Source organism: Choloepus didactylus, chromosome 1 (assembly GCF_015220235.1).
Source record: "Choloepus didactylus isolate mChoDid1 chromosome 1, mChoDid1.pri, whole genome shotgun sequence".
Lineage (NCBI taxonomy): Eukaryota > Metazoa > Chordata > Mammalia > Pilosa > Megalonychidae > Choloepus > Choloepus didactylus.
The window spans coordinates 2,134,637-2,152,612 of NC_051307.1; the positions used below are offsets into that span (position 1 = coordinate 2,134,637).

Consider the following 17,976-nt stretch of genomic DNA (forward strand, 5'->3'; position numbering starts at 1 on the left):
TTCTTTGAACTGTGCGAAAGGAGGAAGGTGTGGAGGAGCCAGACTCAGACTCGCAGGCTTGTCCCGAGGCCTTGGGGTCAGAACAATGAGGCTCAGGGTCCATCGGTCTCGTCAGTCTCGCGGTTTCGTAAGACCACCTCACTAGCTGCTGAGATCCAACGAGAATAGAATGGTAACGACGGAAACTAATTTTATTACTAAACACATTAAAAGGAACAGGTGTCCTATTTTCAAGGGAAAAGGCAAACCTCCTGGTTGAAGGAGAGAAATAGAGAAACCAGTGATTTCTGTCCCAGAGCTGAGGAAGACAATACGTGATCTAATGGAACATTCTGATTCTAGGGCCAAGGGAATTGACAGAGTCACAGTGGGGTGAAAACCATGCTTTGCCTAAATATCAGAACTGAGCAGCATAAGAATAAAGCTAAGAATAATCCTAAGAAAGAGTTGGATTGAGCCAGAGGAAGAGAGGGGTTCTCTAAGAAAAGAGTCCAATCAAGAAAAGTGCTGGACAGAAGAAAGGGAAACTGGGATCTCAGTGGCCAGTCAGATTCGTATAAAAGGGAAATGTCCCCAGGAAGCACCCAGATCTGTTGGCTCCTCAAGGGACTGTTGGAGGAGGAACGGTGGTTTCCCTGCTGCCAGATCAGAAATGGTGGCAGGGGCCTCACGACTGGCAGAGGAAGAGGCCAAGTCCCTGAGAGTGGCTTGGAGTGACCCCCGAGGCAGCTGGCAGCAGGAGAGCCACTTAAACCAGCAGGGAGGGTCCACAGGAGAAGCCAGTGGGGAAAACTGGGACAAGCAGTCACCTAAAATGGACTTATTTATGCAGATGAGAAACTCCATGTAAAGTGGAGAATTGCTGTGTGACTTGTAGGTGCCACAGTTTTTGCAGAGATAGAGATATTGCCAGGGCTCCAAAGAACAACTCTGAGGCATGGGAACTGGGGCTCCAGCCCAGGCACCCCCCAATAACTTGTTAGGGAGGCAAATCCTCATGCCTTCCCAGGCCTGCTGACCCTGACTCTGGGGCCAGGCCCAGGGCGCACTCAGGTTCTAGAACCTCTGCCCTGTGAGACGATGGGATGGAAACACAACGCAGTCAAGGAGAAGGATGAGGCCTGGTCTCCAAGGGTTGAGACAAAGACTGTGTCTCTTGTGTCAAACTCAAGTCTGCAATAACCTCAACAGCCAGTCTCTCTGCGAGCCCCCAGGAAGTTCCTTAAACACTTGGCTTTGTATCCTAAAATTCAAAACCCACAAACACTGCTCACTGCGGAGGAGAGAGACTTACTCTTTCAGTTGAGAGATTTAAATGTGTGACCCAGACCCTGGAATAAAGCTATGTGTGGTTGATGTGTCCCCCAAAAGACCACATCCACCTGGAACCTCAGGATGGGATCTCATTCTGAGACAGCATCTTTGCAGATGTAACCAGCTAAGACAGATGAGGTCGTGTTAGATTGGGGAGGGCCCAAAACCCCCTGACCACTGTCCTTGTCAGATGAGGAGAAGACGGAGCACAGGAAAGAAGGCCAGGAGGGCGGAGGGCGAGACTGGAATTACACTGCCACAGACCACGGAGAGCTGGGGCCACCGGACTCTCTTAGAGCCTTGGAGGGAGCAAGGCCCAGCAGACACCTTGAGTTCAGACTCCTGCTCTGCAGACCGAGCGCGGACACACCACAGTTGTTGCTCGAAGCCACAGTCTGTGGTATTTGTTTTGGCAGCTCTAAGAAACATGCCCAGATCCTGTAACAGGGATTGGGGTGCTGCAGTAATAACTAAACATGTCCTAGCATCTTTGGATTGGGTAATAGAGGCTGGAAGGATTGGGAGGTGCGTGAGGGAAAGCCCGGTTTACCTGAGGACACTTCGGAGGACCTGTGGTGGTTCTCACGCTTCCAGTGACGGCTCAGAAGGAAATGAGGAACGAGTTATCAGAAGCTGGAGGACTGGTGAGCCTTGTCGTAAAGAGGCAGAAAACTTGGATGAATTGTGCTCTACATTTGGGTGGAAAGCAAAACTCGCATATTTCACTGAGGAAATTTCCAAGCAAAGTATGGAAGGAATGGCCTGGTTTCTCCTTACAGCTTATAGTGAAATGCTAGAGGAAAGAGGTAAATTGAGGAAGGACTGTTATGCAAAAAGGAACCAGCATATGATCCTGTGGCAAATTCTAGGATATAAAAACAGCAAATATGAGCAACTGTGCTGTGGAGAGGACACCGGTGCTTACTGAAGAGGTTTCTTGTGAAGATTGTAGGCCCGTGACTCAAGGATCCAATTGACCATCTCAGCAGAAGCAGGAGTAGAGAAGGGGTGTCTGGGAAGGTATGTGGAGGATCACCTTATCCGACTGTGTGGACCCTGTGAGTGGCACAGGACACTGACACGGTCTTAAGAATGTTATTCCGGAGGAACATTGCTAGACAGGCCTGAAAGAGACGGAAGCAGGACGGAATGGAACAAAATGACTCCAAGGCCAGAGGCACGGGGCAGGGGTACAGGGCAGAGAAGGCAGCCCCCCTCTGCCAGCAAGGGCTGGAGGGCAGAGCTGAGGATGGAGGGAGCCGTCAGGGCACAGAAGAGAATTCTCAAGCCTGGGAACCTGGCAGGATTCGCCCTACTGTGGTACAAATGTGTTTTGGACCAGTGACCCCATTATTCCCTCCATGTTCCTAAGTTTGGAATGGGAATGACTCACCTGTGCATGGCCTGTCATTTTATTCTATGAGGAGATAATTCGTTTCCTAGTTTCGGAAGTGCAGGTGGAGAGGAATTTTTCATTACACAGATCACACCCAGAACCTCAACAATGCTTAATCTGGATGAACTTGATGATGAGATTTGCAACCTTTTGAGTTGAGACATTTAGATGAGACATTGGGTTTAGAGTTAAGTCTCCTTTGGGGAGGGTTGGATGGATCGTGGAACAGAATTGCTTTAGGGTGGCCAGAGGGGGGCTGCGGTGTGGTGAATATGTCCCTCAAAAATCCTTACCTGACTGCACTCTCAGAATACAACCATTTTTGGAAATAGGGTCTTTGAAATGTAACTAAGGAAGTAAACATGAGGCCCTACTGGATGAGGGTGGGACCTAAATCAATGACTGGTGTCCTTAAAAGAAGAGAAACTCACAAAGAAGGCCACGTGGAGAAGGAGGCTCTGATTGGAGTTAAATTCCACAGGACGAGGAAAACCTGGGGCCAACCACAGAAGGGGTAGGAATGGCTGAGTCCCTGCGCTTTAGAGGGATCACGGCCCTGCTGACACTTGATTTCAGACGTCAGCACCCAGAACTATGAGAGATAAACATCCGTTCTTTTAAGCCACCCGGTTGCTAACACCTTGTGACACAGCAGCCCCAGGAAACTGAGAGAAATTACAAGGCTAAGAACCGGTCACGAGATGTCAGTGTTTTGGAACACTCCAAAATCCCTTCTGGTAACAGAGAAAACCAGCATCCCCCAGACCCTTCTCTATATAAACCGCAACCAGGTGATTTCACCTTGTAGGATGGATAGCCACATGCCCTTTGCCTCCATAATCCCATTCCATGAGAAACGCTTCTGAATAGACCCCAGGAGATGGGTTTGATAGTGCTTATAGTGACACCAACCATACTAGGAAACTCCTGGAAGCACCACGTCTGCCCTGGGGTGAACTTGGAACAGTCACACACAGTGGAACCCTGGAAAGCTGTCAAAGGATGCTCTGCGCCCACATACAATTTGGACAAATCTCAGCAATAGGATTTGGAGCAAAAAGAGGAAGTTCCAGAAGACGTTCAGGATCATACCCTTCTCATACAATTCAAAACAACAAAGTATAAAAATACACTTTTTAGGAATTGTGCTGGTTTGGATGTATTATGTCCCCCAAAATGCCATTACCTTTGATGCAGTCTTATGTGGGCAGGAAACGTATTGGTGTTGTTTGGGTTGAAGACTTTTGATTGGATGTTTCCGTGGAGATGTGATCACTCAACTGAGGGTGAGATGTTTTATTGGATAATTTCCATGGAGATGAACCCACCCAACTGTGGGTGATAACTCTGATTGGATAATTTTCATGGGGGTGTGGTCCTGCTGATTCAGCATGGGCCTTGATTAGTTCACTGGAGCTCTATATAAGCTCAGACAGAAGGAGCGAGCTTGCTACAGCCAAGAGGGACACTTTGAAGAATACACAGGAGCTGAAGCAGACATTTTGAAGATGGCCGTTGAAAGCAGACTCTAGCTCTGGAGAAGCTAAGAGAGGACAAACGCCCCAAGAGCAACTGAGAATGACATTTTTGAGGAGCTGCAGCCTAGAGAGGAACGTCCTGGGAGAAAGCCATTTTGAAACCAGAACTTTGGAGCAGACACCAGCCACGTGCCTTCCCAGCTAACAGAGGTTTTCCGGATGCCATCGGCTATCCTCCAGTGAAGGTACCTGATTGTTGATGACTTACCTCGGACACTTTATGGCCTTAAGACTGCAACTGTGTAACCAAATAAACCCCCTTTATAAAAGCCAGTCCATTTCTGGTATTTTGCACTCTGGCAGCATTAGCAAACTAGAACAGGAATCATAGAGATGTCACTCAAATCTACATTTTAAAAAGGCAACAGAAGGATGGGCACATAATTCCAGATAGTGGCTACCCAAAGAAGTGGGATAAATTGTTGACAATATTCTACATTCCATGTTAATTGGTGGGCTCATAGGGGTTTATTATGGCATAAGAAGCTCAATTGTCATCAATCAATTCATAAAAAGTGGGCTAGTCTAAGGAGTGCAAAATGAACCCAAGATGAGATTATTCCAGTATTGTAAACCACAGGTCAAGAGGAGTCAACAGCTGTCAAGTGGGTTGAATTCCCCCTAAAAGAGGAAATTGAGATCTTCCAACAATATGGGAAAATCCAGTCCTCAATACTGTAAGGCCTTTTGACATCAACTACAGTGGTTTACAACCCTGGAGGCAAGAAGCAAAGTCAGGGAGAAACAAGACCCAATTCTTGCATGAAAGAGAAGCAAGTGGATTCCAAGCAAACACCTGTGGCCATGTGCACGTGTCCACGATTCTCGGGAGACAGGAAGTCGGGCAGCTCCAGGCACCCCCTCCACCAGGAACCTCCCCCACTCTGATGAGCCCTTGTGAATAAAGAATCTCAGAAAAGAGAATTAGCCATAAGATTCCTTCATAATCAAAAGGATGGATACACAGAAAACATGGAAACATAAAAGAAACACAAGTAGCAGAGAGCTGCATGGGGAAAGCAAGGTTTATTTGGCCAACATAGAGATTTGGTTTCCTGCTGCAGTCAGAGAAGAACCCCTGAAAAACAAGACTTCCCTGGGGCTAAGGGCAGGGTCAGGAAGGGATCCAAATAATTCTGCAACTTCACTGTAGAGATCAGAGGATTCCCTGAGCTTGCTTTGTATCTTGGGAGATCTTGGGAACCCACCGAAGACTCATTCCTTGAGGGACGACTGGTGCGGACCCATCTGCACTGGGTCAGCTGGGGTGCAGCCACGTGGTCAGCAGCAGGCAGGGGTGCCACAGGAGACAGGACTGCAGAGGAGGGCGGGGCAGGAGGGCTGGCAGGAGGGGGCCACACACACGGCAGGCTTGCAGCACAGGGGCACGCACACAGCGGGCTTGCAGCACACGGGCACGCACACAGCTGGCTTGCAGCACACGGGCACACACACGGCGGGCTTGCAGCACACGGGCTCGCACACGGTGGGCTTGCAGCACACAGGCACACAGCAGGCTGCCTGGCAGGGGCTGGGCACGCAGCAGCCCGGGCTGCAGGAAGAGGTCTGGCCACAGGTCACAGGGCAGCACGGGGACTGGCAGCCACAGGGGGAGCAGCTGGTGGCCCCGCAGGCCGACTGGCAGGAGGCGCCCACGCCGCACACGGGCCGGCACAGCAGAGCCACGCAGGAGGCCGGGCGGCAGCAGGGGACCCCGCAGCCCAGGGCTGGGCAGCACGGGCAGCCGGAGCAGGCCGGCTGGCAGACAGCGGAGCAGCTGGTGTGGCACATGGTGGGCGAGGGTGGCTGGGGTGTGTGTAAGGAGGAGGACGGGGCTGGTCTGGGGGCTCCCTCCTCTGGGTGACCTTTATACCCAGCTGTGGGTGTCCTGGGCACGTGGCCATGCCCTGCTGTCTTCCTCGTGGCTGGTGTTTGTTTTTCCTCCTTGGCTCTCTCCTGCTGCCCTCTCCCTGGAGTTCTGCAGTTGAAGTCACTCAGTTCAGGAAATTCTTTCTCCAGCTTGAGGCTCCCTGGGGCTCGGCAGAGCTGGGTTTCTGGAAGCAGTGGCTCCTTCCCTACCAGGTGTGGGGGCCTCCTCAGCATGTGAAGGGCTGTCGGGCGGGGCCAGGGGTCCCACGTCCTGGATTATCAGGTCCTCCCGAATTTTGAGTACCCACCTAGTGTCCACACGTGCACAAGCATCCTCTACGCACCAGGGGTCCCTGTTTTTGTTTGGGAACTCAGTCCTGAGGATGATTTCCCAACGAGGGGAGCCAAGCTGTTGGCTCCTTATTGTGGGGTTGAGTGACTGCGTTGTTGGAATAACAGTAATGCCAGGAACTCAAGTCTGGGCAAGGCTCTGAAAGCATTTTCCCTGGATCATCCAAGGGGCAGCTGACACCCTGTTTGTGTGGAATTTTCTAGAAAGCCTCGATGGTGTGCGTGATATTTGCATGTTCACATCGCTGGAAATAGAGAAGCAGGAACTCAAAACTGCTGAGTTTCCTTCTGGCATCCGTGGTCTTTACCATTTTGCCGAATTATATTTGGGATTAAGGAGTTCAATAAGTGCATGTCCTTAAATCCTTAAGTCCTGGAGCGATTGGGGCAGACAAGAGCGAAGGCAGATGGCCTGAGCCCTTGGAGGATGTGTCTGCCATGTGCGGCCGCAGTGGGTATTGCGATATCTCACCCCAGAATTGCTCACCTGGACCCAGGTGTTGCCAGGTGGCTGCAGGCCACACCCCCTGCAGGTGGGGCCCAGGAAGAGCAGAGGTGGAGGGAGGGGCTGGGCTCCCCGTGCCGGATCCTCCCCCGGCCCCGCAGAGCAGGATGCGCCTGCACCTCACCTGGCGGACGCAGCCGCAGGAGGGTGGATTCAGGGTTTCTCCCCGCATCTCCCGGGAAGGTCCACTTCGGGCACCGGCCACAGCTGTCGAGCCGCTGCGTGTGTGCTGGTGGAGGCGCTCAGCGGTGGTCAGGGGTGTCCCCAAACACACGCTCTGCGCCTTGTGATCCTCCTGTGACTGGGGGGGTGGGCAGGGGCCCCCCAACCCAGAAGCCGCTATAATCAGTCAGCGCTCAAGCCTGGAAATTAAAATGCAGAGAGATGAAAATCCCAAACTTACCCTCACCATCTCGTGTCCTCTCCGGCCTCAGTTAGAGAACTTGACTCCAGGAAAGGCTGCGTCCTTCCCACCCAAGGCCGCGCGGCCTCCGCACCTTGTCGTTCCCAGGCCTCTGCTGTGCCTCGCTTTGTAAAGACCCAGTGTGAGCCCCTCACCCACAACGTGGGAAATCTGCCCCCACCTCACCCCCCACCGCCCGTCACCTGTGCAAAGCTGAGAGCCAGAACTCAGGACCCGGGTGGTGGAGGACTTGGCAGACCCAAGGAGAGGGGACGGAACCCTGGGGCTCAGCTGCTGCGGATCTGGGGTACCTGGGCCAGCTGTCCAGAACCTGACATGTGGGAATGATGACCCAGCCAGGGGACACACCCTCACAGCATTGATTACGCCCTGTGTTTATGAACCCAGGGTGTGTGAGCACCGCACCTTTCCAGAAAGATTAGAAATGTTACCCCAGCAGGCGTTATTCCCAGCACTTTCTTTCCCATCTTGCCATTCCCCTCTGGGCAGGTGTTTCCAGCCCTCCAGGGTCGACATGAGCATGGGCTCTCCCTGGGTGCAGACACCCAAATCCCCTGTTGGGGAGCTGCCTCCTGGCAAGGCACCCCTTCATCTCCACCTTTGTGTCTGCTGGAGGCTTGCCTGCCCCTATTGCCAGCTGCACGAAGCTGCTGGTGCTCCTGGCACGTGAGCCGCCGAGCACAGGGGACCAGCTCTGCTGCCCCGGCTGCACCCACACAGCGGCCTCGTCTTTCCACTCCAGTGAGAAGGCTCAGGGTACCCCTGACACCCCAACCTGTGTGAAGCCTGCTCCTTCCTGCCCATCATTTATGACTAATATGTGTACATTTTTCATGGACGTGGACACCTCCTCTGCTTTCTGCTGCTTCAACTAGTCCTGGGGCTTGGGGTGGCCTGGGTACCCCACTGTAAGAGGGAGACCCCATGTCTGTGGGGCTCCTGAGGCCCCCTGTTCACACTCATCTTTTCCGTCATCATTGCCCTGAGTTGGAGTCTACTGGGCGGCGGCCTCCCATCTGACCAGCCCAGGGTGTCACCTTTGTCCTTTAGGACCTCACATTTCACTGCATCCTCCCTTAGAGCAGAGGTTCCACCACAGTGCGCACCGGGCCCTGGCCACTTGGGTCTGGGTCAGCGGGTCTGGGGGCCCGAGGACTTGCATCTCTAATGAGTTCCTCAGGGAATGGCCAGTCCTGAGGCTCCAGACCACTCTCTGAGAGCCACGATCTTGAAGATCCAATTCCTTGTCTCAGAGATGTTCCTCGGGGCCCTGCACATCTCTATTTGCACCTGCAAAACAGTGGCACCTTCAGCTCACCAGCAGTTCCATGAGTACGTTACGTGCACTTTCTCATCTGCTTAAACAAGTCCATTCTAGGTGACCGTGGCTCCTGCTGGGGACTTGCTCCCTCAGTTTGGTGGCTCCTCTATGTAGTGGCTTGGATTTCACCTGTCTCTGGGGCTGCTCGGGTGACTTGCAGGGATTCACGTCTTCTGCTGGGAGAGCTTTGGGAGCCCTGGTCCATTTCTGAGTTGGTGGCAGCTAAACCATCCTCCCCTCTCCTAACAGCCTCGAGTTGAGCTGCCAGATCTGGGTGTGTCACAGTCCCTGGGCCATGTGTCTGGCCAGCTCTCAGGGTCTCACCTTCCCTTTATTTTGAAGATGACATTCCACTGTCTTCTGCCCTCCATGGTTTCTGATGAGAAGTCAGTGGAAACAATTATCCTTCTTCCTCTGTCTTTTTCTTTCAATGCTTTAAGGATTTTCTGTTTATTTTTTGTTTTCATTACTTTGACTATTTAATCCTCAGATATGTTTTTCTTTATATTTATGCTGCTTGGGATTTGCTGAGTTTCTTAGTTCTGTAAATTGGTGTTTTTTTTTTTTTTTTTCAATTAACTTTGGAAAATTGTCCATTATTTCTTCAAAAAATTTTTGGGCTTCAGTATTTTCATTCATTTCTCTTTCTGAGGCTATAGTTGCATGTACATTAGACTGTTTGATATTGTTTCACAGACTCCATTTTTCTTAAGTCTTCTTTCTTCTTCAGATTGGATAATTTCTATTGATGTGTCTTCCAGTTCACTAACTCTTCTTTCATCTTCACTGTGCTTTTAGGCCAACACAGTGGATGTTTTGTTTTAGCTATTGTACTTTTCAGTTCTACAATTTCCATTGTTTATACTTTCCATTTTTCTGGTGAAATTGAATTCACTCATTAAGGTAATATTTTCATTCAATTCTATGAAATTATTCCTAATAGCTATTTAAAGTCATTGGTACCCAGGTCCAACTTTGGGGGCATCTCAGTTCTCATTTCTGTTGACTGCTTTTCCCCTCGGACTGTGGATCACATATTTGTACATCTAATGGTTTTTTACTGTATGTTAGAAATTGTGTATCATGCATTTTAGAGTCCTTGTATTCTATTTTCTTTTCTGACTGTTGATTTTTATTCCCACAGGCAGTCAGTTACTGGCTGATCACCTTGAACTTGGGTAGGCTTGGTTTTATACATCGTTAGGATAGATCTGTGGAAAATGCAAGGTGTTTCCTAAGCCCTTTGACTTGGTGGGACTTATCATGCAAAGTGTCTCTCCTGTAGAGCTTCTCCTGGGTTTGTTTAGGCTCTGTTGGGTGTGTCTAGAGTCACCTTTCTCTCTGGTATGGTCCCTGCTCCTGCAGTGCAGACCCTCTGGGGTCCCAGTTGTATACCGTGGGTGTCCCACTCTCAACCTTGTGAGCCACTGGTAGTCTTCCCCTGAGTGTGTTCTGCCTGCTGCCCTCTTCCACACATCACAGGGGACCCTCACAAAGGCTTTGGGGACCACTCTGTGCACAAACCTGCCCTTTCTAATGCCCACCCCTCTGATCCCAGGTGCTTCGACTCTCCCAAACACAGATCACTTCCTCCACAGCAGAGCAGGGCCATTGTGTTCTGCTCAGACCCCAGCCCTCTGCCATGTTCTCGGTAATTTGAAGTTAGGCAGTGACCTTGTGAGTGTGCAGCAAACTTTGTGAGTCACGCTTTTCTCAGGAACCACCATTGTGTGCTGCCTGGTGATGACTGCCCACATGCAAATGCCTCAAAAACTACCTTCAGTGGTGTACCTGGGAGGGCTGGCCCTCGGAACCTTCCATAACCGGTCTTTCCTGCTCTGGCCCCCTGTGGAAACCTTTGCTTGACCCAGGGGCCCCAGACTCCCAGGGCTCCTCCTGGTCCAACCCCTCTCCAAGCCTTTGGTTGACCTGCGTCTGCATCAGGGAGGTCTGACCACTTACCTTATCTTGGTTCTCCATCTTGAAGCTTTCTCAAGACAAGGATCAATGTCACCCCCAAAGACAGTCTCCATGATGCACACCTTCAATCCCCAGGATTCCCACAGACAAACCCACTCCCCGTCCTTCCATGGGAGACTGCCAGCTCCCAAACCCCAGCTCTAAGTGCCTGGGAACTCCAAGAAGAGCTAACCATCCTCTGTTCTGCCTCCTCTGCTGGGGAGACCTCCTGGCATGTGAGAGGAGGGCACCGTTTTGAGGTGTTTTTTTAAGGATAATTGTCACAGAGAGAGAAAATCTGGAGATCCAAGGCTGTGAAATCACATAAAAGTAATCAGGTGAAATCTGAAGGAATGAGGAAGAATCTAGTAGGAGCCCATAAAACAGACTGGCAGGTTCCAAGTGTAATAAGAGCTTGAAGAAGATGCAATTAGTTATGAAGCCAAGGGCCAAACAATAAATAGAAAAATTCACAACAGATAAATAATATTATGAGGCACAGCCAAGAGGAAGCAAATACACAAACAACAGTTGTGCTTCTCTGCTTCCGGGATGTCTGCAGGCTGGGTATAAAGGTCACCCAGAGGAGGGAGCCCCCAGACCAGCCCCGTCCTCCTCCTTACACACACCCCAGCCACCCTCGCCCACCATGTGGCACAGCAGCTGTTCCGCTGTCTGCCAGCCGGCCTGCTCCGGGTCCCCGTGCTGCCCACCCCCGGGCTGCGGGGTCCCCTGCTGCCGCCCGGCTTCCTGCGTGGCTCTGCTGTGCCGGCCCGTGTGCAGCGTGGGCGCCTCCTGCCAGTCGGCCTGCGGGGCCACCAGCTGCTCCCCCTGTGGCTGCCAGTCCCCGTGCTGCCCTGTGACCTGTGGCCAGACCTCTTCCTGCAGCCCGGGCTGCTGCGTGCCCAGCCCCTGCCAGGCGGCCTGCTGTGTGCCCGTGTGCTGCAAGCCCGCCGTGTGTGAGCCCGTGTGCTGCAAGCCCGCCGTGTGCGTGCCCGTGTGCTGCAAGCCCGCCGTGTGTGTGCCCGTGTGCTGCAAGCCTGCCGTGTGCATGGCTCCCTCCTGCCAGTCCTCCTGCTGCTGCCAGCCCTCCTGCCCTGCCCTCCTCTGCAGACCTGTCTGCTGCAGCACCCCTGCCTGGTGCTGATCATGTGAGTCCAAATCCAGCTCTTCAAGTGCTGATGGGTCCACATCTGTAGCCCTTTCTGGTTGAGTCCACAGTGGTTTCCAGATGCTACTTGCAGGTAGATGAAGAGCCTGCTCAGTGAGTCCCCTGAGCTCTGCGTGGAGACTGTGGCTGAGTGGGGTCCCTTCCTGATCCTGCACTTCCCCTAGGGAATTCCTGTTTCCCATCGGGCCCTCCCCTGACCCCAGCAGGAAACCAAATTCCTTTGAAGGCCAAATAAATCATGCTTTGTCCATGCAGTTCTCTGGCTCTTGTCTTTCTTTTTATCTTCCATATTCTCTGCATATCTATTCTTGTGATTATGAAGGAATATTAAATCTAATATTAAACTAATTTTCAGCATTTCCTTCCACAAAGGCTCTTTGGAAGTGTGGCGGTCCTTGGCGGAGGCAGTGTCCTGAAGCTGCCGGATCATCCCTGGCTCTCTACGAGTTGTGGGCTCAGGTGCACGTGGCCTGATGGCTTGGGTGTATTCTCCTTTCCTTCCATAGCTTATTCAGGTTTCCCCTCCAGTGTTGATGTCAAAATGCTGAAATCATTGAGGACTGGACTTTCCCATCTTGTAAGAAGATGTCATATTTCCTGTGTCAGGGAGAGTTTGATCCAAAGGGTCTGTCTTTGACTCCTTTGTTCTCACCCTGGCGACAGAACACTCTCCCATCTCAGGTCCCGGCTGGCCCGCTTTTTACTGATTGATTGGGCATGGATGGATATAGGTTCAGAATATAACCAATTCCCATGAGTCCGCCAGCTAACACATAAATAGAACACCATCAATAACACTTCCCTGCCTTCCTATGTAACTACAGCCGGGAAATGTGTGGTCTACACTGCTGCCACATCTCTACGATTCCTGAGACTTATATACTCTAATTTAGTTGTTTTTAGTTGTATTCAAAGGGTATGCTCCTGAGTGTGATCTTCTGGAACTTACTTTTTCCCACTCCCCATGATGTTGCTCAGGTCCCCCCACATTTTGTGTGGGTGTAGTGCGTCCATCAGGAGTGCTCCCCGGTGTGCGTTGTGCGGTGATTGGATCACGAACCCCAGGAGACGTGTTCCAGCCCTGCCCCTGCTGGTGTGGGTGAGGCTCACCATGAGTCGGGTCTTTGAAGCTCCTTTTAGTTGAGTCCAAATGGAATCCAGGTGGACTGTGATCCTGTGTGACCGGAGTCCTTACAGGCGAAGGAAAGTAGGACACAGGAGGACGCAGAGGGCCAGTTTGCCATGTGGGGACAGAGCCTGATGCCAGCCAGCCCCGGTGTCACAGACTTTGGAGAAGGCGTGGCTGGCCGAGACCTTGATTTTGGACTTTCAGCCTCCAAACTGAGACAATAAAGTCCCGTTGTTTAAGTCAACCACTTCGTGGTATTTTGCTAAGCAGCCCTGCAAACCAAGACACACCGTGTCAGTAATGCATGTTAGCGACTCTACCACAGATGGGCAGACGGGCTCTGAGTTGGCCATTACGGATGGAACGCTCTGAAAATCTCGGATCCATCTCCTGTCACCCCTCTGCGAGATCTTCTCTTGGGAGTGGGATTCTTGGGCAAAGACAAGTGGGGGTCCATCTCCACCAGGTGAAATCGCTTGAGGTCCTCAAATCCCAGGGAGAACAGCGGACCATCGGTTTGGGCGGCTCCCACAGTGGTGGCAGTGTACCGGAAGACGGACGTCGTGACCAGGTCTCGGCCTTGTAGCCTCTGCTAGTTCCTGGGCCTGTTGTGGACGACGTGCCGCAGACCGGGTGGCAGATCCACAGGTGTTTATTCTCTGCTAATTCTGGAGGCTGGGAGTCTGAAACAGGGTGTCGGCAGGGCCCCCCTTCTGAGGTTCCAGGGAGGAAGTCTTCCTTGCGTCTTCCAGCCTCGGGTGGACCCAGGTTTGGCTTGGCCGTGGAGGCTCGACTCAGCCACGGCCTCAGCCTTCATGGGGCCGTCTTCTCTGGGGGTGACACCCTCTTCTCACCAGGACCCGGCTTTGGATTGGGGCCCACATCAATGCAGTTGACCATATCTTAATCAAATAAGGTCAAATAAGGTCACATTCTGATGTTTCAGGGACCGTGAAGTTTTGAATGGCACTCTCCATACCACTACAGTTCACCTCAAATTTACATCCGTCCCATACCCCATCTGCTCCAACAGACTTAACCCACTCAGCCTTTATTCTAAATCCAAAATCTCATCTAAATATCAACTCAAACAGTTCCAAGTCTCGCCATCTCAATCACCTAAATCAAGTATGGGTGCGACTCTGGGTATGATCCATTCTGGGGAAATATTCCTCTCCATGTGGATCTGTGAAGGTAGAAAACAAGTCATCTGCTCTTGCAGTACCTCAGCGGGACGGGCATCGCGTAAACACTGCCATCCACAGCGATCACGGAAGGACTGAAGCCGTCGCTGTTCTAAAGCACTCACAGTGTGGATGGGAAGTTCCTTTAGGTTTCAAGGCCGGGGAATAATCTGTGGCCTGATCCGCTGTTACTGGGCCCTCAGCTCTGCCCTTTGGCTCCTGGGTCCTCCCTCAGGCCGGGGTGACGGGGCCCAGCCCCGAGGTCTTCTGCCCCTGAAGCCACCATTGTTCCTCCCCATGCTTCTGTCACTTCATCCCGTCTCTGTTGTACTGTCCAAGCTGGCTTGTTTCCCCTTGTGTAAAATTCAGTCTCCCGTGCAATTCACAGCCCCGTGCCCCCGAGGACAGGGCCCTCCACAGCTATGTCCTGATGTCCCGGACTCTGTCCCTGGCTCCTGCTGAAATGGTGACCGGACCCACGAGACACGGGCGCAACCCCTTCAACCGAAGGCTTGTCTGGCTTCAGGCCTTGCTGTGGCCTCCGTGCGACACTTTCTCATTTCTTAGCACGTGGACAGCCTCAAATTTTCAAAATTTTCACGTGCTTAACCTTTCACTCTTCAATTTATCTCTTTCCTCTGGCATTTGTTAGGCAGCATCTGGAGAAACCAGGCCACAACTTCCACACTTTGCTTGGAAATAGCTAAATATCCAAGTTCTGCTTTTTGCTCAACTATAGAACACAGTTCATCCAAGTTTTCTGCTACTTAAACCAACTGTCTTTCCTCCAGATTCCAAAAAACACACCCTTTATTTTCTCCTGAGCCCCCTCCAGAAGCACCTTTAAGTTTTGTATTTCCACCAACATTCTCTTCAGGGCACACTGGGTTTTTTTTCTCTCAGGGGCCTTGAAATTCCTCCAGCCTCTACCCATCACCCAGTTCCAAAGCCACGACCACATCTTCGGGAATTGCTGAAGCTGCACCCTGCCTGGCTCCAAAGCAGCTGCCAGTTTCCAAGAGCTGCCTTGGGAAGGAGCTACAACTCGAGGCGTAAAACAACAGAACGTATGCTTTCACGGTTCTTGGGATTAGAAGCCTGAAATCCAGGAGGAGCAGGTGATTCCTCTGGAGGCTCTAAGGAAGAGTCTTCTCCTGTTTCCTCCGACTCTGGGGGCCCCGTTTGTCCCATGGCCTGAGGTTGCCTCACTCCAGCCTCCACCTGAATCTTCCCCTGGTCTTTCGTGTGCTTGTGTCCCTCCTTCTCGAGAAAGTCACCAGAGATTGGATTTAGGGCCCAACCCAGGGTGACTGCAGCTTAATCGATTACACCTGCAAATACCCTATTTACAAAGAAGGCCGCCTTCTGATATTCTGAGTGTATGTGAATTTTTGTGGGACAATATCCAACCTACTAAAGAGCCTTTTTTAAGCTGTAGGTGACAGAATTGAATCTCTTTTAACTGAAAACACGACTCTCCTTCTCTGCCTTCTCCTCCTCTCTGCCAATGGTTGGGGTTGCAAGGGAGGCTGTGTTTGTGTGTTTTTTGTTTTAGGAGAGATGGCCAGTTTTTGAGGAGCTTTCTGGGTGTTGGCAGAGACTGGTTTTTTGGTTTGGCTGCATCGCTGAGTTTGACAAGAACCCCAGTCATTGTGTCAATCTATGATGACTGGGGCAGGTTGAGGGGCTGGAGTGGGGTTGGGGGGTATATTGAACAAATAGAAAAGCAAGCATCTGGGGAGCCTGGGGTTCTGAGCCTGTATCAGCCTCACGTCCCTGTATCAGTGGGGACTGCAGAGCCCATAAACCAGCCCTTCCTCCCTGGCTGGTGGGCGGGTGGACGTGCTGGCCGCGGCTCATTCTGTCCGAGGGCACTGGCCGACTGCCTGGCCCCGCTGTGATGGCAGCCGACGCGCAGTGATGGGACTGGAAGCGGAGGCACCGAGGCTTGGCTGGGGTCCGGCAGACACTGGACCCAAATGGGATGTCCTCCTCCCCCTGTGTGGGGCCTCAGGCAGGTCCTGGGAGCTGGTCCTCATGTCCTCCGTGGCCTGGTCCAGCCCACACCTGCCTGAGCATCCAGCTGCCAAGCAGCTGGTTCCTGCCTCATGGTGGCCCACACCCCCACCCCCCACCCCCCAGGTTTCCTTTTTAAGGCTTATGGAAAGCAGATATACTTTCTAACTACAAGTTTTTGAAATAAGAGGAAATTCACTACGTTTATCAAAAAAAAACGCATTTGTCCCACGTCAGTGGGGATGGTCCCGGCTCGTGGGGGCTTTGTGGTTGTACATCTTCCCCCCACCCCGACACTGTTCCTTTGTCCTTACTGCCCAGCTGGTCGTGACGGGCATCGCCCCACTGAGTGGGGGCTGAGAATGGATGCTGGGGGGGGGGGGTCTCTGTGTCTCCCTGATGGAGCCCAGGTATGAGCCTGGCCCACCCCCCTCTGCTGGCCTTTCCAAGCAGGTGGTCTCGTTCTCTCCGACTCCAGCAGGCAAGGGTGGGGGGTGGGGGAGCGAGTGAGGCGGGGGCAGGTGGGGGACCCGGCACCCCTCCCTCCACCCCCTCCTGAGGCTCCAAGAACTCCCTGGACGGGACCCGGGGCCACTTCCTAAGGTGGGTGCCTGAGTGGGGCCCCCTGGAGGGACAGGCTGGCCTGGGGCTGGGGCCGAGCCTGCAGTCAGGCCGTGCTGGCCAGCGTGCCTCGCTGACTGCGGTGCTGCGGCCGCCACTGGGCTCTGGCCCCCTGCCCTGCAGTCCCCTGTGTCCTGGGGTTCTGGGCGGCATCGACGATGTGTCTTTTGTCTCCCTGTGGCTCAGAGTTTTTGCTTCCCCCCAAGGTGGGCAGTTTAGGGGTGAGTTCCCCTTTCTCTCCTCCCGGCCAGGACCAGCCCCGTTCCTTCACCCCCACAAGGTGACGTGGCTACTGCGCACTCATGACAAGGAGGGGTTTACCCACGGGGGCCCTGACCCCACTCCCTTCTGAAAGCTCAGGGCGTCCAAAATGCTCCCTGCTTCCCATCGCTTATGGCTGATGTGTCTGTTTTCGTGAACGTGGACACCCCCTTCTCCTGCTTTCTGCTCCTACTGGTCCTGGGGGTGGGGGTGGCCTGGGCATCCACTGTCGGAGGGAGACTCAATGCCTGTGGGGCTCCTGAGGCCCCCACTCACACCCAGCTGTGGTTAGGGTTGGGGTTGGGGTTGGGTAGGGGTGTTTCTTTTTCCACCTTGTAGGAGCTCCTCTCTGGTAAGCTCCTGGTGGTCTTCCCGGAGCACACACAGCCGCCATCCTCTTCCACGGATTCACAGGGGCTCCCCCAGAGACTTGTGGGGCCCTCTGTGTGCAGCCCCCCATTGCTGATGCTGCAACTGCCCCGAGCCTTGAGTTTCCTCTCAGCAGGGCTGAGCTGTGGTGTTCTGCTCGGACTACGCTCTAGGCCCTGCATTTGGGAAACTGTATTCGGGACATTGGGTTAACATGAGCCCCCTCCTCAGTTTCCCTTCCCGCAGGAGTCACTGTCCTGTGCTGTCTGGTGACCACGGCTGCAAACAGATGCCTCAGATTTTCTTCAGCTGTAGAGTTGCTTGTCATGGAAGTTATAGGCTGGCACCGGTAAGTCTGTCAAGTTACCCGGGGGCATTTTTTTCTCCATAATCAACCCTTGTGCTTTTATAAAAGCTCCTGGTCCACGCAGCAGGGGCTGAGGTTTGAGGAAGTCTTTTGGGTACCACTCGGTCGTGCCTCAGTGTGGAGCCCGTGGAGAGTGGTCAGACGGGTGTGACTGAAACCGTGTGCTTGGCACTGATACGAC

General features: G+C 52.8%; 3 protein-coding genes across 4 annotated transcripts in view; 2 read left to right on the top strand and 1 right to left on the bottom strand.

Annotated features, from left to right (window-relative positions):
• Positions 1 to 17,976, top strand: part of TSPEAR (thrombospondin type laminin G domain and EAR repeats) — a 319,882-nt gene that overhangs the window by 25,406 nt on the left and 276,500 nt on the right. The gene's annotated exons all lie outside the window — the stretch shown is intronic.
• LOC119529791 (keratin-associated protein 12-1-like) lies at positions 5,530 to 6,039 on the bottom strand. The gene is made up of 2 exons (XM_037830537.1): positions 6,008 to 6,039; positions 5,530 to 5,800 (listed from the first exon to the last, which is right to left on the bottom strand). Exons 1-2 carry the CDS (start codon positions 6,037 to 6,039, stop codon positions 5,530 to 5,532), a joined length of 303 nt encoding a protein of 100 aa, XP_037686465.1.
• Positions 11,327 to 11,824, top strand: LOC119529758 (keratin-associated protein 12-1-like). 2 transcript variants are annotated; one of them, XM_037830456.1, is made up of 3 exons: positions 11,327 to 11,478; positions 11,566 to 11,632; positions 11,717 to 11,824. In XM_037830456.1, exons 1-3 carry the CDS (start codon positions 11,327 to 11,329, stop codon positions 11,822 to 11,824), a joined length of 327 nt encoding a protein of 108 aa, XP_037686384.1. The 2 variants fall into 2 exon arrangements, with proteins under 2 accessions (XP_037686384.1, XP_037686376.1); XM_037830448.1 differs by having other exon boundaries at positions 11,327 to 11,369; positions 11,547 to 11,824.